This window comes from Ursus arctos, unplaced genomic scaffold, assembly GCF_023065955.2.
Source record: "Ursus arctos isolate Adak ecotype North America unplaced genomic scaffold, UrsArc2.0 scaffold_23, whole genome shotgun sequence".
Lineage (NCBI taxonomy): Eukaryota > Metazoa > Chordata > Mammalia > Carnivora > Ursidae > Ursus > Ursus arctos.
Window position 1 is genome coordinate 40,946,460 of NW_026622908.1, and position 19,410 is coordinate 40,965,869.

Consider the following 19,410-nt stretch of genomic DNA (forward strand, 5'->3'; position numbering starts at 1 on the left):
CTTTTTTTTTTTTTTTTTTAAGATTTTATTTTTATTTATTCGACAGAGATAGAGACAGCCAGCGAGAGAGGGAACACAAGCAGGGGGAGTGGGAGAGGAAGAAGCAGGCTCATAGCAGAGGAGCCTGATGTGGGGCTCGATCCCATCACGCCGGGATCACGCCCTGAGCCGAAGGCAGACGCTTAACCGCTGTGCCACCCAGGCGCCCCTGGTCTGTCTTTTTTAATCAAGAATGGTTGTTGGGGGGCACCTGGCTGGCTCCATCCCTGGAGCGTGCGACTCTTGATCTCAGGGTTGTGAGTTTTACCCCCACATTGGGTGGAGAGATTACTTAAAAAAATATAAAATCGTTTTTAAAAATTTTATTTATTTATTTGAGGCGAGGGGTAGAGGGAAAGGGAGAGCGAGTCTTAAGCAGACTCCATGCTGAGCGTGAGCCTGACATGGGGCTCGATCTCACGACCCTAAGATCATGACCCGAGCCAAAACCCAGAGTCAGATGCTTAACTGAGTGCACTACCCAGGTGTCCAATAAATAAAATCTTTTTTAGGGAAAACCATGAAAGAATTCCTTTATCACCGCGGAATGGCGCGGCCGTTTTAATAATGACACAAAATCCAAAAGTCAAATAAGAAAAGATTGAAAATTTGATGACAAAAAATTTTTTTACAAAAAAATCAGTAACGATAGCACCGTAACAAAGTCAAAAGACAGACCGGAAAAAATACTGGCAACTTTCACCACAAGCCAAGAGCCAACCTCCCTACTATCTAGGGGCTTATAGAAATTGGTACGGAAACCACAAACTGCAAGCAAAAAATTGATAAAGGACGTGAAGAAGCAGTTCACAGAAAAAGAAATGCAAATACATCTTAAATATATTAAAAATTGCTCAATCTCACTCATAAGAAATGCAAAAGTCAGACTAATTAATTTAATGAGACACTCTGGAGCTTGGCAGCTATAATCTGAGGCTGCCTGCATCCTTCCCCTGCGCCCCTGCCCCCTCCACCTGGGAACCCTTGGGCCACTGGGCACCTAGGAGAGGATGCATGAAGCACTGGGAATACTGCAGTCCCGGATATGACCAGCAGGTGGCGGCGCAGCTGCACCCAGCCCTGCCCCCAAGCAACCCCAGAAAAACAGAAACCCAAATTAAAAATTCCTTGGCCTGGGAGCAGACAGTCAGTTGGAGATTCTGGGAGCCTTCTGGCAAATCTGGGAGGTTTGACCTTCTGCTGTAAGCAAAGCCTAGGGGCGTCCATGACAAGAAAAGGGCAGGGGAGAAGAGAACATTTTTTTTCCGCATATGGAAGAAGGAAATCGAGACAAGAATTCTTTGGGCAGCTCCCTCTAGCAATTTTCCAAGTGAGGCGGGGTCCCAGGCACCAGAATCACCTGGGGGCATATTTTTAAATGCAAATTCTGGGGCCTCCCCTTGTGGCCGAGACCTGGGAAAGGGCATTTAAAATGCCAGCACTCCTGCGGTTTCTGCCCCATGCTCAGGTTTGAAACACCAACATGGCAACACCGGCTGGCATGGGCCAGAAATCAGGGGCCGGAAATAGGCCTCAAAGTCACCGTCCCCGGAGGCCAGGCATTCCCGGTGAAAATGCTATTTGCACAAACATGGCGTAAAGCCCCGTTCTTTCCACGTGAGATTTGGCCTTTGGGCTTCTGGGCTAGGGCTGTGCCCGATGGGCCCCTCGCTCATGGCCTCTTGCTCTAATTTGGGTTGATTCTTTCTCCACCTCTACTCGCTGTTTTAAAATTCATAAGGAGGGGCGCCTGGGTGGCTCAGTCAGTTAAGCGCCTGCCTTCAGCTCGAGTCACGATCTCTGGGTCCGGGATCTAGTGCCGTGTTGGGTGCCCCGCTGAGCAGGGAGTCTGCTTCTCCCTCTCTCATAAATACATAAATAAAATGTTAAAAAATAAAATTCACAATGCGTACGTGCCCAGAGAGGCAGAGTATGACGGCAGCCTTGGCTTTGACATCCAGGCCCAGAACCCCTGCCCCTCAGCCTCCTGGCTGGGGGCCATAGTGGCCGGATTCTCCAAGCCCTCTGGGAAGTTCGGGGTCCAGACGCCTACCCACACCTCACCCACACTTCTAGCACTCCTCAGACTTCACTCCGGAACTGACTCAGCCCGTTCCTCTCCTAGGAGATGACTTCCGGCTCCCTGGCTGGCCCTAAGTCTGACCCCAATCCCGAATTCCAGCCTTTCGCTGGGCTTTGGTCCATGACAGATCAGAGACCATATGGCAGCTGGCTGGGGGCCCTGGAGAGAGCTCAGGCTTTGGCATCTGGATCTAATCCCCACTCTGCTGTGTGACCTGGGGCAAGCTGCCTGCCTTCTCTGAGCCTCGGTTTCCTTGTCTGGAGGAATTAGCACCAAGTCTCTTGCGCAAGGGCCGCTATGAGGAGCGAGGGAGAGGATACGGACCGCATGGCCAGCACAGAGCCGAACACACAGCAAGCCCGCAGTGCCAGCAGCAGCTGCTGCAAAGAGGTTCAGCCTGGGGGGCGTGCTGGGGAGGGGGCTGCCTCCAGCTGGGCTGGACTTAGACCCTGGGTCAGGGAGGTACGACTTCACTCACTTTCCCAGTCTACACACCTGCTCAGCCCCAGGCCCAAGAGGGGCTTCGAATGGATGTCAGGAGATCACAGCCATGCTTTCCACCCTGGGGAAGCTTCCAGTCTAATAAAGGCAACCTGGAACCTGGAAATAGAAGCTTCCCAAAATAGTGAGTCTGCAAGCTGCTCTCCCGTGCTCCCTGGCGGGAGGTGCGGTAAGGAGGGAATGAGCACAGGCCCCGGGCCCTCCTGCCAGCTCCCTCCGTACCATTCCGGGAGCCCACCTGCTTCCCTGCAGCCTCGGGGCGGCGGGGGCCAGCTAGGGAGGGCCCCACCCGGTGCCCCCGCCTCTGTGCTGTCGCAAAATGGCCTGAAATCTTGGTCTAGCGTCCAACACGGTTGCAGCTCAGGCCAACAGTTTCCTGGTTTAAAGGGCCACACGCAGAAGGGTCTGCAAGTTCCGTTTAGGAATGTGAGCAGGCCCCCAGCAGAGAGCTGCCAAAGCCTCCCTCAGTAGCTGGACCCCACGTTCCTGCCCCGGAGCCCACGCCGAGATTGAACTTTAACCAAGGCCACGGCCGGGTGCGCTTCCCTCCACAGCTGGAGCTCAGTAACATCACAGCTTAGTGCGTCTTTTTTTTTTCACACCTGCTTGATCTTTTACTCTCGGTGCTGGAGAGCCAGGGCACCTCGGATGCCCCAGGCAGCCTAGACACGTGAGCTTTGTCCCTGATGTCCCCTCTCCCGAGGGGTGGGGCACCCAAGCGTCATTCCCAGAAACAGGGTAAGGAGGAGATTCTTGAAAGCCTCTGGGCCTCTCGGGACTGACTCGACCGGCCGGTTGCTAGCCCATGCTCCCAACTCAGCTGCAGCCTAGCGAGGCCAGAAGGTCCGATAGCCCAGGGTTCCGGCACTTGCTAGTGGATCCTGGCAGCAGCCAGACACTCGAGGGCTCCCCGACCTCCCGGATCGCCACCCCGGCCACCCACGGCTCTGCCCATGGCGTTCGCCGAGCTCCTGGAGCGAGCAGGGGGAGTGGGCCTCTTCCAGGCCCTGCAGGTCTTCACACTCCTCCTTCCCTCCATGCTGGTGCCCTCCCAGCTGCTGATGGAGAACTTCTCGGCTGCCATCCCGGGCCACCGCTGCTGGGTCCACATGCTGGACAATAGCTCTGAGGCCCCCGCAAACCTCACCTCCAAGGCCCTCCTGACCATCTCCATCCCCCCGGGCCCCAACCAGGAGCCCCACCAGTGTCGCCGCTTCCGCCAACCGCAGTGGCAGCTCCTGGACCCCAACGCCACGGCCACCAACTGGAGCGAGGCTGCCACGGAGCCGTGCGTGGATGGCTGGGTCTACGACCGCAGCACCTTCACCTCCACCATCGTGGCGGAGGTAAGCACCCCCCCAATGCCAAACCCACGGCTCTCTTGCCTGGCCTCCCAGGGATGCCCACCTGCCCATGTCTGGAAGGATCCTACCATGCCCCCAGTGCCACTGAATTAACTGCTGGTCTCTCAATGCGTATTTACGCACTGCTTAGGAGGGTCCAGACCCTGATCTGAGGCTAGCGTTCCAGGGTGAGCAGGGAGCCTTTGAGGAGCTTATTACGTTCTACTGGCAGCTTCAGAATCGGTCAACATTTAACGCCGCACTCACAGGAGAGTGGCAGGCACTGTGCCGTGGTGGGCACTGTTCCGGAGGCTTCCCCTCCTGTCTCGCGCCAATCTCACGAGCGGGGTCTTATTGTCTACATCTGGTAAGGAACAAAACAGAAGCACAGTGAGGGAAGTAAGGTGCCCAGGACACACAGCTCACACACTCCAGCACCCAACTCCTCCCAGACGGTCAGGAGCCGGAAGCTGGGTCTCCATCACATCCTGTCCTGCCTCTACAAAGGAGAAAAGTAGGTCCTGTGAGCAGGGAGGAGAGGCAGGTGGGGAAGGCCTCTCTAGAGGTGAGACCTGGATTAGGAGACAAGGAATCAGTCACACGAAGGTGTGGAGAGAGCCCAGTGGGGACAGAAGTCCAAGTAGGAGCAGGTGTGGGGTGTTCAAGGAGCAGAAGGAGGCCCAATGTGTCTGGGCACAAAGGGTCAGGGGCCAGGCCACCATGCATGGAAGGTGGGTGAGGTGTACTTTCTTCAAGTGCAAAGGAAAGTCACTGGAGGCTTTGCGTCAAGGAAGTGAGGGGTCTGCTTTGCATTTTCCAGCGATCGCTTTGCCCCATGGGGACAGGGGACTCCTGCTGCAGTGGCCCTGGCGAGAGAGGCAGAAACTGAGTGAAGCTGTCAGGTTTGGGTGGAGGGTTGCCTGGTGGAAGGTGTTTGGGCTGCGGCTGCCCAGACCCGGGCAGGAGGCACTCAGAAATTACGCTGGTACGTCCTCGGCACTCTCTGCTCATCCTGACGGCTCTGCGAGGGAAGCAGCTACAGGGGCCCCCTTCTGGGCGAGAAAACAGGCTCAGCGGGTGCAGGAACCCCCGGGCTCACCCAGCCAGCCGTCCACAAGTTAGAACCCCAGCCTGTGGTTCAGCCCCCGCGCACTGCTGCCTGCCCCTGTCCACGCGGAGTGGCCGAGTCACGTGTGCGCCACGCGGCTAGCTGGGAGGACAGAGCGGAGGCCCCCGCGGCACACCCCTTCCACCTCTGTCGCCTGGCCCGAGGGCCCCCCCCCCCAGAACCCAGGCTGACCAGGTGCTCCTGGCTGGGAACTCCCTACCTGAACCTCCCTCTGCCACCCAGGCCCTGCTATTCTGCGTCCCCTGAGCCCAGCTGCTGTGCGCTCCTTCTCTTCCAGTGGGACCTAGTGTGTGACTACCAGAGCCTGAAGCCCATGGTCCAGTCCATCTACATGGTCGGGGTCCTGCTGGGGTCCTTCTGCTGGGGCCTCCTCTCTGACCGGTGAGTATCTTCTCTCCCCCTCCGCTCCTCCTGGACAGAATGAGCATCATGGGGACAGAAGTATAGAAATGGCCCATGAAGGGGCGCCTGGGTGGCACAGCGGTTAAGCGTCTGCCTTCGGCTCAGGGCGTGATCCTGGCGTTGTGGGGTCGAGCCCCACATCAGGCTCCTCCGCTATGAGCCTGCTTCTTCCTCTCCCACTCCCCCTGCTTGTGTTCCCTCTCTCGCTGGCTGTCTCTATTTCTGTCAAATAAATAAATAAAATCTTTTATTAAAAAAAAAAAAAAAAGAAATGGCCCATGAATGTCACGTTCCTTAAGAGACGGGGATCCCTTGGTCTAGATGCAAGTCCCAGGTCCCAGGTTCCCAGGGAGCAGTGACGGCCAACAACCTTCTCTTTCTTCTTCTTCAAGATTTTATTTATTTATGTATTTCAGAGAGAGAGCATGCGAGTGAGTGGGCGGGGGGGGGTTGGAGCAGAGGGAGAGGGAGAAGCAGGCTCCCCATTGAGCAGGGAGCCCAATATGGGACTCGATCCCAGGACCCTGGGATCATAACCCCAGCTGAAGGCAGCTGCTTAACCAACGGAGCCACCGAGGCGCCCCCACCCGCGTTCTTCCAACTCCAAGTACAAGGCGCGTTGTGAACTAGAAATCCTCTTCCCCCTCCTCTGGCTCCTCCCCTTTTTGCTCCCTCATCCTCCTTGTGAGCTGGTGCCCCCAGGACCGATCCCCGCCCCTTCTCTTGGCCAGCTGCCCACCCCAATACTTCGGGCCTTCGGGCCCCACCACTGAGTGCCAGTAATGCCTACACCACACCCACTCGGCTGGTGAAGCCAGCTGCCTGCTTGGAGTTCCCACATGGAGGAGCATTGGCCTCACATTTACTGCGGCCAATGCCGGATCCCCCACCACCTGCCCAGACCCCCCCCCCCACCTGCCCAGAACCCCCCCACCGCCTGCGCCAACCCCCCTCCCCCGCACCAGACTCCAACTGGGAAAACGGCCCCCTTGGCCCATGGCACACACCCAATCCTGGGAGCCAGCCCTGTTCTCCTACCCTCGCCCCCAGCTCCAGCCCCACGCCCCTCTCCTCCATACTGTCCCCTGGCCCAAGCCACCTGCCTCTCTTGCCCAGGCAGGCTCTGGCCTCCTCAAGGGTCTCTTGCCTCCATTCAGAGTGACTTTGCAAAAACCTATACGTGGATCTGGTTGATGCCAGCCTGAAGTCCTCCATCGCCACCGCATTGAGGACAGTTCCTGCCCCCCCATCCCTCCACCCCTGCTTGGCACTTGGCTTCTCCCCCACGGCCATGCCGGCCCCCCCGGAGCACCCCCGGCATCCCGGCTGCAGAGCCCGAGGGGCCGGTGGCCAGTGGCCGAGCCTCGCTCTGAAGGTTTTCCCCGTGGTCTCTTTGTGCCCAGCACACAGGCCTCAACCCCAGGCAGCCTCCTCCCACCACGTGCTGGGGGCGCCACCCGGGCCATGCCTTCTTTCCTTCCTCACTGCACCTACCCTGACAGTGCTCACTCACTCACGTGCTCGCTCATCCACCGTGTGCGTCCCCAAGACACGTGGCTCCAAGAAGGCAGGGGCGTCGTGTCCCCAGCATCCAGCACACAGCACGCACTCAGTCATTATTTTGTGAATGAACGAACGGCTCCCCGACTTTCTCCTGACCGTGCGGGCTCTGGGGTCTGACCCCTGGGTTCCCATCCCCGCTTCTCTTGCCCTAATTCCCTAGAAGGTGGGTGTGTTGCTTCTCTGTGCCTCCGTTTCTTCCTGTAAGTGGGGACCTGGCTCTATCCATGGGGTTATCGTGGGTTAATCACAGAAAGGGGGTCAATCACAGAGAGCTGGCACAGGGCGGCCTCCTTGTGCTCTGGTTCTGCTACCATCGTCCCCTGGGGGCCTTATTTAATCCTGAGCATGGTGGGGGGCCCGAGCAGTGGGGAAGGATGGGGTCCAGGTGGCACTTTCAGAGGACAGCTGCCGTGCGGCTCTGGCTCGTTCCCCAGGGGCCGTCCACACAGGGAGCCAGATCGCCGTCGATCTGCAGCCTGCCCAGTGAGCCTGGCGTCAGGGCCAGAGTCAGCATCCAGACCTCGCCCTGGGTCTGGGCCGCACGTCCTTGTTCCGGGCGATGCGCCGACAGGCGGGCTGAGCTTTGCCCACATCTCTCCCATTGGACCGACGCACACTTTAGCTAAACGCAGGCCGTGACTCGGGCTAAGGCAGCCTCGGAGTGGTAGTGGCACGGTGGGTGTGCAGGTGAGGGCTGAGGGTCCGACACCGGTTGTCTCGTGGGAGCTCTGGTCCCCGTGCACAGACCGGCGGGGAGCCAGCCGGCTTGCCCAAGGCCACGTGCGCTCCCTTCCCGGCCGCACTGCCCCCTTGGTCGGCATCATGATTTTCACAGCTCTGCGAGGCTGTCATCATGCACACCCCCATCACACAGACGGGGGCGAGTCCTGTGCCCAAGGTCACCGAGGCAGGACAGAGCTGTGCTCAGACCCAGGCTTCTGATGCCAAAGCCTATCTTTGTTCAGTTTTTGCTTAAATTCCAGTTAGTTAACATGTATTGTAACATGAGTTCCAGGTGTGCAATACAGTGATTCAACCAAAACCCATTCTTTTTTTTTCTTTAAGATTTTATTTATTTATTTGAGAGAGAGAGAGAGAGAGAATGAGAGAGAGAGAGAACACAAGCCAGGGAGAGAGGCAGTGGGAAAGGGAGAGGAGAAGCAGCCTCCCCACTGAGCAGTGGGCTCGAAGTGGGACTCGATCCATGACCCGAGCTGAAGGCAGACGCTTGACCAACTGAGCCACCCAGGCGCCCCAGCCAAAGCCCTTTCTTGACCCTGAGGTGACGCTGGCCCTGAGATGAAGGCGTCTGCCGTTTTTGTAACAAGCACACTCGGAGCATGCTGCTAGGAGACCTGGGGTGCAGGCGGGGTCTGCACTGGGTGCCCCAGCAGGTGCCCCACCCTCTCGAACCCTCCTTTCCCTTGAAGCACCTGCCTCCAGGCCCGGGTCCCCAGGGCCCCTCTCCAGGCCCCCTCGGTGCTTGTCTCCAACACAGGTTCGGGCGGAAGCCGTCACTGAGCTGGTGCTGCCTGCAGGTGGCCTTGGCCAACACCGGCACCGCCTTTGCTTCCAATTTCCTCATCTACTGTGGCCTCCGGTTCCTGAGCGCTTTCGGAGTGGCCGGCATCATCATGACCCCGGTGACGCTCAGTGAGTCCTTCCTCTGGCTGGACCTGCCATGGTGGGGTGCGGGGGATGGAGCCCTAGGCCCCCCTCGGCCCTTACCCGCCTGCCTGCATCACCTTTCAGTGGTGGAGTGGACCACAACCCGCAGGAGGGCCGTCACCATCACAATGCTAGGATGCTCTTATAGCCTTGGCCAGATGATCCTGGGGGCCTTGGCCTTCACCGTCCGGGACTGGCGAACCCTCCAGCTGGCCGTGTCGATGCCCTTCTTTGCCATCTTCCTGATATCCTGGTCGGTACAGTGTGGGGCCTTTGCCCTTGGGGAGGACGTCACTCACTAGGAGGGAGACTTGGAGGGCCAGGGTGCCCCTCACCCCCACCGCCCTGGCCAGCGTGGATCCCGAGACGCTGAGAGCCATGGAGGGCAACGATGCGTGCAGAGCCCCTGCCGAGGAGAGACATCTCGGGGGGTTCAGAGTTCCAGGGTGGGCATTTTAGCCAGAGGTCTGAGGCTCCTTCTGGCCCCCGGGCCTTCCCCTCCCCGGCACCAGCTGCCCCCCACCTGCCAGCCCCATTCCTTCATATCACTTGCCCGCCCGCCCGCGGGCCCCTGAGTCAGTGAGGACTGGCGTTGGATATGAAAAGATACCATTATCACGATTTTTCGGGGTGCTGCAACACTCCCCGAGGTCTGGAAACACGTGCTTGGGTGAGGGACCAGGAAACAGACACAAATTCATGATCCTGTAAGTTCTCTCGTGTCTGTGAGCCGGGGTTGGGTAGACCTGAGCCCTGTAAGTCCACTGCGGGGTATAGAGAGTAGCAAGGACCCATTCATTCCTTCTCGAGTATTTACTGCCCCCTGCCAGACGCGGTTTTAGTTCATGGGGACATGTCACCATATAAAACAGATCAGAAGCTACTGACCACGCGAGTTTTATCGACAGCAACAGGATCAGTAAGCGAGGAGGAAGACATCCCGTAATCACAATTACCAGGCCCCTCCTAGTCCCCCTGGTTGGGTGCGTCCCAGGTGCTGTTGGTCATACCGGACGTGTATTCACTTCTTCTGACGAGGAAGATGGTATGATGACCACCATTTTCAGATGAGGGACTGAGGCCCAGAGAGGTTTAGTGACTTGTCCCCGGCCACACAGCCAGCCGCTAAGTGCCAGAGGCGGGATTTGAACCCAGGCAAGCTGGCTCTTTGAACCACTACGCCAGAGGGCTTCTGGACTCCAGACTTCTTAGCTTCTCTGCAAACAGGGCTAAGCCCCGCCAGGCTGGGAAAATGCCAGTCCTTTCACCCAGGAGATGCCTCTCCCTGCCATCTGCCCTGAGGCCGGGAAGAAGCAGGCTACTTTTATAAAACCACTCAGTTCTGGCTGGGGATGTGTGTGTGTGTGTGTGTGTGTGTGTGTGTGTGTGTGTGTGTTAAACTCAGCATGACGTGAGCTGTCACAGAAATGGGCTCAGCATCACCGTAGGCCCAGGCAGCCCGTGCACTGGCCGTGTGCGAGCCCCTGGCCGCCGGGAAGCCAGATGGGGTGGCATGGGGGAAAGAGGGCGGCCAGGCACTGGGACTCAGCTTTACTCTGGAGCCGTGGGGGCCTGCCAGTCTCCCAGCTGGCACCAGCAGCGCGGAGGGGAGAGCAGCTGCCGTCTCTCTCCCACTGCCGCTGGGGGAGCGGCTGCCCACATCCCCTTCCTGACCTGGCGAGGAGGGCCCAGGACGTGGGAAGAGCGCAGAGGCCCAGGCAAGCCTCTGCTTCCATAACAGGTGGCTGCCGGAGTCTGCCCGATGGCTGATTATTGTGGGCAAACCAGACCAAGCCCTTCAGGAGCTCAGAAAGGTGGCCAGGATCAACGGCCACAAGCAAGCCACAAAGTCACTGACCGTCGAGGTGAGATGCCCCTGTTTGTGACCCAGAATGTGAGACATGGCAGGGAGAGGACAGCCACGGATGTCTTCTCACCAACTTCACCGCTACCCACTCCAATAACAGCAGCGACAACCCCCCAGCTAGCTTGTCAGCAGCCTCCATCCACATGCATTACGTACTCACCTCACAGGGCTTCTCGGTGTGTTTGGGGGAACCTGCATGTGCTTCTCTGAAGGTGATTATTTCAAGGAAGTAGGTGTGGGAGGATGTGCAGTAAAAGCAAAGCACAGGTGGGAGGTGGGAGGACCAGGAAGGCTTCCAGGAGGAGGTGAGCCGATCAGGACTGAGCCGAGCACAGGGCAGGCGGGGCCCAGAGGGGCAGGAAGAGTCTGGAGATGGGCACTTGGGTGCAGTGGGGAGCCAGTGTGGCTGGAGTAGGAGGCTAACCGTGACACCAGCCATGAGGAGCAAGAAGGGGTCAGGCTTTGTGTAGGAACTGCCCAGAGCAGCCCGCAGCTCAGAGGGCCAGGGCTGGGACACAAGACTGGTCCTCGGCTCAGAGTAGGGGGGCCAGGTCTGCAGAAGGGAGCTCTGTCAGGGGGCCAGAGACAGATCTTTCTTTCTGTCTCCATCCCCGCCCCCACCCCAAGGCTCTCCAGCTTCCAGAAGCCAAGGCGGAGCTCCTCCCATCACTCTGCCCACCTGGACACCATTCCCTAGCATGGGGGCGAGGCGGGCCCGATGCCCCCCCCACTGTGCCCGTTCTCCCCGCAGGTGCTCCTGACCAGCATGGAGGAGGAGATGGCCGCCGCGAAGGCCCGCAGGTCGCTGCTGGACCTGTTTCTCGTGCCCAGGCTCCGCTGGAGAAGCTGTGGCATGTTCCTGGTGAGGTGCGTCGCCCCGCTTGTCCCTCCCAGAGCCAGGGCTGGGGCTGGGGCAGGCGGTGTTGGTGCAGCAGCCCGATGGGGTGGGATCGGTGGAGGCCTGCGGCCAGGGCCCAGGGCCTGGGGCGATGGAAGAATTCACCCAAGACAGAACAAAAGACCTAGAAGTTTATTGAATACACTGCGAGGGAGCAGCGGGCAGGAGAGCAGAGGAGACTGTCTGCCAGAAGGTGGTGGGGGGAGGGGGCTGTAGTTAAGGGGGAGGAGGAGGAGGTGGGGGGACATGTGGAGCATTCCTTTTTTGGTACCTGTGCCCAGGTGTAAGCGGCTGATTGGGCAGCGAGGGCTCCTGGCTGTTTTGAGGTGGGCCGCTGACGGGCCTGTTCGCAGTCAGCCTGGGGGTCGCAGTGGGCCCTTCTATCTTACTCGGCCCATCCACTGCTCGAGTTTGTTGCCTAAACGCGGCCTCTCCTGTGTCCGTGGTGGGGGCGGGGAACAGCTCCTGCAGGGCCTCAGGAAGCCCATTTCTGGCCCAGACAGGCAGATCTCCCAGGAGGCAGGAGTCCCAGCGACACCAGGGAGGGGCTGTGGGGGGTCCGGCGGGAAGCCAGCTAGAGGTCAGGGACAGGGGGCGCTGAAGGCCTGGCTGGAGGTGGAGCCTATGGGCTGGAGAGGGCCACTGGCCCACTTACCCCAAGTTCATTTACACCCCCCGCGGGGCAGGTAACTTGCCCAAGATGACAGAACTGGCCTTTGAAGCTTGTCTGAGCTGCCTCCTTGCCCACCAGGCCCCACCTTGAGCACGGACTCGCCGGCAGGCCCCGCTTTGGCGCCCACGGGCACCTGGGGTCGGCAGAAGGCCCTTAATAAAACAGATTCAGTTCCAGTGACTTGCAGGGAGCATACTGAGAAGTGAGGGTCAGGTTTGATGGAGACTTGATCTTGAAATAAAGCTGAAGATTAGGAAAACGTTTATTTTATGCTATATTTAACCACATATGGGTTCCAATGGCAAATATTTGCTACGTCTTAGAGAATGGATCAAATACTTTTTTCTTTTTTTTCCTGGCAAATGAGAAGGAGTGCCTGGTGCCAGGAATGTTGGGGAACTTTCCTTCAAAACCCTCAAGGCTGCCTCAGTGTCCCCAGGGGCTGCTCGGCCTCCTTTGTTGTTCAAATCACAGGCTGCTCGGCGGCGGCTCACCTTGTGGGTGTCTCGGCTTCCACCGGTAACCCCTTTGGTACCAGCCCTACATCCTCCAGCATCAGCTGCTTGGAGCCAGAGCTGAGCCCCTCCCCCACGGGGCTTCCCCAGACTTCGGGGAAACACTGAGGACTGCAGCTTTAGTCTGCAGCGGGTGACAGCTGCGGCCCAAGGGGAGTGTCGGCGAAGCGGGGATGGGGACGGATTTGAAAAGCAGTAGGGAATAATTCCATAATTCCACTGCTGGGTCCAAACTTGATCTCCAGACTGCAGAAATCAGCCACTGTCAGTTCAGCTTCAGCTACCCAGAAGCCCGGGCGGTCTGTCCCATGTCCACTCCCTACCCCTCTGCCCCCCTCACCCTCCGGCCAGCAGACTTGGGGTGGAGGTCAGTAAGCAGGAAGTTCATTGGCCAGGCCTCTTGGGATCCCTTCCCGTGGCCCCGGATGGGGAGGCTAGGAGAGGGGAGCGGAGGGGAGAGCAAGGGAGCAGTCCCAGTGGCAGTCACAGCAAGGCCCCCTGCAAAACCACGGAGGGCTCAAGGAGCTGGGGTGGCCCTTCTGAGCTGTCCCTCTGCCCTCTGTCGTCCCTCCGCCCTGTGTCGTAGGATGCTTTCGCCGGCTGAGAGGCGGCACTCCCAGAAGCTGGGAAAATAAGAATTTCCTTCCTGAAAGAAGAACACAGGCCACCTCTTACTACTCAGAATCCTATCTTTCAAGATAAAGAAATGGGCATCCGGGAAGGGGCAGAGACTGGCCCAGGTTCAGGGCTAGTAGAGCTGGGGCCAGGTCATGGTTCTGGCCACGACTGGAAGCAAAGCCAGAGAGGGCTAGGGCCAGACCTGAGGCTCAGCTTGACGCACACAGCCCAGAGAGTTAAGTGTCCCCGCTGGCTGGTGGCTGGCTGGTGGCCGGGGAGCCTGAGAAGTGACGGCTAAAGCGGAATGAATGAAACCTGCCCTTTCTCTCCTGGGCCAGCCCCATTCTAGAGAGACGTGTCGGCGTCCGACAGACAGGCTCTTCGGGGTCCGGTAGTGACGTGCTCAGGACACCTGTGCCATCTGGGGACAGCCCGGGCATGTGCCCTCTCCTCTGTGGGGCAGGGATCCCATCTCTGGCTTTGCCCTGCAGCTTCTCCCAAATGGTCTCCTACTACGGGCTGGTCCTGGACTTGCAAAACCTGGGGAGCGACATCTTCCTCCTCCAGGTCCTCTTCGGAGCTGTGGACTTACTGGGCCGGGCCACCACCACTTTCTTGTTCAGCTTCTTGGGCCACCGCATGACCCTGGCCAGCTTCCAGACCATGGCTGGCCTCTCCATCCTGGCCAACGTACTGGTCCCACAAGGTGAGGCCTAGGCAGCATGGAGGGGTGGCCTGAGTGGGCTGAGCTGCTGACAGCCTGGGGCACTGGCTTCCCTGCCGCCCCCCCCCCCCCGCCCCGCGCCTCCTGGGGTCCTTCCCCTCCCGTGCCCCCCACCCCAGCACCCCTGCAGCCCTGTGTGCAGGCTGTGTCCAAGCCTACACCTGCCACTTCAGCTCAGGCATCCAATCCCCTCACTGCCCCCCCCCCCTTTCCCCTGAGGCGACTGAGTTTCAGAGAGGTGAAGCTGGGTGCCACAGGTCACTCAGTGAGCCAGGGACAGGGCCAGGGCTGGGACCAGACTTCAAGCCCGGGGCTGGTCCTGAGGTGGGAGGAGGGGCTGGGGAAGCTGCTAGATGCTTTAGGTTGCTTGAAGTAAGGCAGGAACACGAAGCCTGGGGCGCTGGGGTGGTTTTCTTCTCCCTTGTTAAAGAAGCAAGAGGCATTTGTGTGCAGATTGCTGGTGAGGGCCCTTGTCTTTCTGAATGAGGCTTTAATGCCCCCCAAACCCTCTCGAGTCTTCATTTATGGCTCAAGGCGGGGAGGCTGGTGGAGACCTGGGCTGAGAGCAAAGCCAGGAGGGAGGCAGAGGGCCGGCCTCGCAAACAAGCAGCTTGGAGAAAACTTGCAAAGACAAGGGTGACAGTTTCTGAGACTTCATTACAACCCGTGGGAGGGAAAGCTGGGGCGGGGCTTCCTAGCAGCGGAGGGCCACGAGAAGGACCTGTCATGACCCCCTCCTTCACGGGAGGAAGCACAGCCCAGCCCCAAAGAGCCTTGGCATGCTTACACCGTAGGGAGCAGGCCCTGAGAGCCACCCTCAGCTGCCCAGCTCGCCCGTCCCAGACCTGGCTGGGTTCTGGCCCTGCCCGCCTGGCCCTGCCCGCCTGCCCCTGCAGGCCACCGACCGTGATGTCATGCTGCACCCGTATCCCCGTCAGCCCTGGGCAGCCTGGCACCGAGTCAGCACCATGGGGCACCCAGGGGCCGTCAAGGAAGCCCTGCGCTCCAGGCTGCCTGGGGACCCCTTGGGCAGACCCCATGTCACCCTCTTCCTCTGTCCAGATTTGCCGACCCTGCGTCTGGTCTTCGCCGTGCTGGGAAAGGGGTGCTTTGGCATAAGCTTAACCTCTATCTCTGTCTACAAGCCCGAACTCTACCCAACTGCACTGCGGTAGGCTGGGCTGCACGCTGCACCCGGGAGGGGCGGCCAGACCCAGGGCGCACGAGAAAGGGATGTCCCTGGGAAAGCCAGTGGGGAGGGCAGGGAGGGGCTGGGCATCCAGGAACACGCAGCAGACCAGGGAGAATGGGGTGTGTCCTAGAGAGTCCATGAAGGACCCTGGATTGGATGTTCTCAGGAAGCAGAGGCCCCCTGTGGGTGGGAAAATCTGGGTGGGCTCCATGGAGGAGGTAGTGTTAGGAGAGACTTCGAGGAGTGCCGCTCCTTCAACACAGCTTCCCCTCCCCTGGCACATCCTGGCCCAGCCAAATGCCTCCCCCACCCACCCACCCAGGAAAGTCCCCTTCTTGAAAGTGGCAGCGATGACAAGGGTCTGGGCCCTCCCCTCCACCCACAGGATGACAGCAGATGGTTTCCTGCAGTCGGCAGGTCGTCTGGGGGCTGTGACAGGCCCCCTAATCAGGATGACTCGCCAGGCCGCACCCCTGCTGGCCCCCATCTCCTACGGTGTTATCCCCATGGCTTCCAGCCTCATCCTCCTGCTCTTCCTCCCAGAGACCCAGGGACTCCCACTTCCTGACACCATCCAGGACCTGGAGAACCAGTGAGTGATCCCTCACCACCCTGGGAGTAGGGCTGGGCTTCCGGGAGGAAGCTGGGCAGGGCTGCAGATGTGGGGGCAGCCTCCCCACAGCCCCGGGACAGGAGAGCCCGAGGGTGAGGGAGATGTGCCAGACGAAGAGGCCGGAGCTTGCTGGGCTTGTCATCGAGATGACACCAGCAGCTTGGGGTGCCGAGAGCTGACCGCATTCCCAGTGCCTCGGGATAGCGACCCGGCGGGCATCAGGGCTTGCGTCGGAAACCACGTAATCATTGCAACAGCACTGCCAAGAAGAGCCTATTTCCTTCGCTGTTTACCAGAGGCTCAGAGAGATAAAGGGATGATTCGAGGTCTCCCAGGTAGAAAGCGATCATCCCCTAGGCAGGGAAATGCAAAGGCTGTGAGCCTGGTTCTGCAGCCAGACTGCCTGGGACCGAAGCCCTACTCCCCGGACACGCACTGACCTCTCTGACCAAACTCACCCAAGAGGATGGAGCCAGCTCTGACCGCCCTAGTCCCTCCTTCCCCAAGGGATCCCAGGCCCAGACAGATCAACAGCACAGTTCTGGAACACAGCATGCTCCCCTCACGCCATCCTTTGAGAGAACAGAAATGAGGGAACGTTCCTCAAGTTTATTGGTTTTTTAAAAATTTTTTAAATTTTTATTTATTTATTTAATTTTTTAAAGATTTTATTTATTTATTTGACATAGAGAGACAGCCAGCGAGAGAGGGAACACAGGCAGGCGGAGTGGGAGAGGAAGAAGCAGGCTCCTAGTGGAGGAGCCTGATGTGGGGCTCGATCCCAGAACTCCGGGATCACGCCCTGAGCCAAAGGCAGACGCCTAACGACTGCGCCACCCAGGCGCCCCTCTCAAGTTTATTTTATGGTCCCAATCACCACGATGCTTCTGCTTCCTTATTTGTAAAATGAGCGTTAAAACAAAACAAAACAAAACCCTGTCGAGCTCCAAGAACCGTTTTCGAGTTGAAGTTGTTATATGAAAGCACTGAGAACAGTGCCTGGCCCACAGCACAGGCCCCAGGAGTGTGGCTGCTGTGTCCTGGGTAAGAGTGGTCCTGGGGCAGCAATAGGCTGAGCAAGGACCAAGGTCACGCTAATGGACGGGGGCACCTGGGTGGCTCAGTCAGTCAAACGTCCCACTCTTGACTTTGGCTCCAGTTATGATCTCAGGGTCCTGGGATAAAGCCCTGCATCGGGCGCCACGCCCAGCGGGCAGTCTGCTTATCCCTCTCCCTCTGCTCCTCCTCACTCTCTCTCTCTCTCAAATAAAAATAAATAAATAAAATCTTTAAAAGGATAGTAATACTAACAGCTGGTGCTCAGAGGGCCCTTCCTGCCTCAATAGTGCATCTTATTTAATCCAAACAGCAACCCCACAGAGTGCTATTACGTTCAATTTCACTGCCAAGGAAATGAAGACACAGAGAGGTCATGTAACTTGCCTAAGGACACTCAGCTAAGAAGCAGGGAAGCTGGGAGTTAACTTACTCTTTCACTTTTTTGAGCATCTACTGTGTTTCAGGCACCGTCTTATCCTTTGGAGACACAGCGGAAAATCAAACCCTACCCTCGTGGAGTTTACATGCTCCTAAGACTTGACCCCCAGTTCCGCCCTCCGAGCCCTTCAGCCGTCTGACCACAAACCATCACCCTGTCTTTTGATTATTCTAGGAAATCGGCGGCAGCCAAGGGCAAGCGGCGAGAGGTGGTCGTTACAGAGAGTACCTGGTTCTAGCAGTTCCGCCTGCGTGGAGCCCCTCTGGCTGAAGATCCCGACAAGGAATTGCCTCCTCTCCAGCGGAGGGAGGAGGCAGTCTGGAGAACCCTGAGGGTCTGGCGTGGCCGGCGCTGGGCGGCTGGGCTGAGGGGCAGCACTGAGGCTGAAGGTTGCTTTCCCACTCACTTCTGTTCCCCCCACCTCAGCCCTGCAGAGCCTGGCCTGTTGACAAGATGGGTTCCGTGCCCTCCCCGCCGGGCTCCCATCTTCACCCCTTCACTCAAAACTCCTGACTTGCTTCACTGAACCGGAAGCTGCGGGTTTCTCACCTCCGAGCTACCAGAGTGGATCCTAGGACAAAAAGGGAAGGATCTGGACAGACCTGAGTCCCAACCCCTCCCCCACCATTTGCAGAGTCCTCATCTGTAAAATGGAAATAATCGCGGAACCTACCTCCCGGGGAGGGGGGAGGGGGCGGCAGGGTTAACAGATCTTAGCACAGACCAGAGTCCAGCAAACAGAAGCTGCTGATGGAGCTGCCAGTTACAGTGTTCAGCTTGCGCTCTGCCCAAGGCTCCAACGGAGGAGGCCTGAAATGGGGGGGCTGAAATCCAGCCCAGGCTGCACGGGCACAGAGGGGAGTTGTGCTCATCGCCTCCTATTTACCCGTTGGGGAGGGAGAGCTTCCCGCCCGTGGTTATGCAGCAGTCCATTACTTACAGGTACTCACAGCCCAGGGTGCACCACGAACCCTGCAGGACACGTGGGGCTGCACGCGGGAACCGCGGGAACCACCGGGGGCTGTGGGAGCGGGCTTTGGAGCTCCAAGAGGGCAGAGTGACCCCCGGTTCCTGAGGGAGGATGTGATTGGTGTGTCAGAGGAATCCCACCCATTGACGGGGAACTGAAGCCCCCTGCTCAGGAATAGCAGGGATGGCCCCTGGTTGCTTGACAAGTGTTGTTTGCTACGGGGCCCGATCCACAAGAGCAGGTGGGGCAGGACTTGCAGTTTAGCCATTCGAGACCCTCCTGCTTTCCCTACATGTCAAGGCAGCATAACATATTGGGCCTTAATTTGAGGCCTTCCATCACAGGGGCACCTTTGGTTGTTTGTCTGTCTCAAGGGGTCACCTTTGCCTAATTCACACAAAGACCCTCCCTGTGCTGGCAGCAGCCCACGCTGCTAAAACTGTGGGCTCATTGAGGCGGACCACCTACTTCAGAGGTAAGAAAACCAAAGCTCAGAGAGGTGGAGTGACATGCTGGAGTCACATGGCAGAGCCCTGGTCAGGCCGCTGGCTCTTTCCAGCACACCAGGCTCCTCACCCTCACCTCCAGCCCTCCAGGCCTGACATCGGCAGCCCTGTCACAGAGTTACTTCCACACCCTTCCCTGGAGAGCCAGACCCTTTAGACAACTGCCCACTCTCCTTGGATGACTCGGAAGCCTCAAGCTGCTGGTTTCCCCATCCCAGGTATCCCCATTTCCCTCTGTCAAATCCGATGCACACCAGGCCTATCAAACACAATTCAAATCAAATCCCCTATCTGCTTAAAACTCTCTGGAAGCTCATGGTAAAGACCATGCTTCCCCCACCAACAAGCTTCCATGGGTCTCTAGCCTTGCTTCACATGTAATAAATGTTTATAAATTCAAATCATATAAAGTATGTTCTTGAATCCTCATAGAGAGATATTAGAAATCAGTAGCAGAGAGATCGCTAGAAAACTCCTTCACACTAAACAACACACTTCTAAATAACCCCTGGGCCAAAGAAGCCATCACAAAGGAAATTAGAAAATATTTTGAATTGAATGAAAATTTTTAAAAATGACATATCAAAATTTGTGGGATGAAGCTAGAG

General features: G+C 58.2%; 1 protein-coding gene across 1 annotated transcript; it reads left to right on the top strand.

Moving 5' to 3' along the window:
• The first annotated feature begins 3,339 nt into the window (after positions 1-3,339).
• SLC22A11 (solute carrier family 22 member 11) lies at positions 3,340-19,179 on the top strand. Its single transcript, XM_026483344.4, has 10 exons — positions 3,340-3,969; positions 5,373-5,476; positions 8,559-8,713; positions 8,813-8,981; positions 10,470-10,593; positions 11,347-11,462; positions 13,791-14,005; positions 15,086-15,194; positions 15,601-15,807; positions 17,501-19,179. Exons 1-10 carry the CDS (start codon positions 3,577-3,579, stop codon positions 17,562-17,564), a joined length of 1,656 nt encoding a protein of 551 aa, XP_026339129.2. The 5' UTR covers positions 3,340-3,576; the 3' UTR covers positions 17,565-19,179.
• The last annotated feature ends 231 nt before the right edge of the window (positions 19,180-19,410 follow it).

What these genes read in the sequence shown, in the direction of transcription:
- SLC22A11 (XM_026483344.4), top strand. Translation starts at nt 3,577, where the DNA reads ATGGCGTTCGCCGAGCTCCTGGAGCGAGCAGGGGGAGTGGGCCTCTTC. An exon ending in TGGGGCCTCCTCTCTGACCG is followed by an intron (nt 5,477 to 8,558) that starts GTGAGTATCTTC and finishes TCTCCAACACAG; the next exon opens with GTTCGGGCGGAAGCCGTCAC. An exon ending in CAAAGTCACTGACCGTCGAG is followed by an intron (nt 10,594 to 11,346) that starts GTGAGATGCCCC and finishes TTCTCCCCGCAG; the next exon opens with GTGCTCCTGACCAGCATGGA.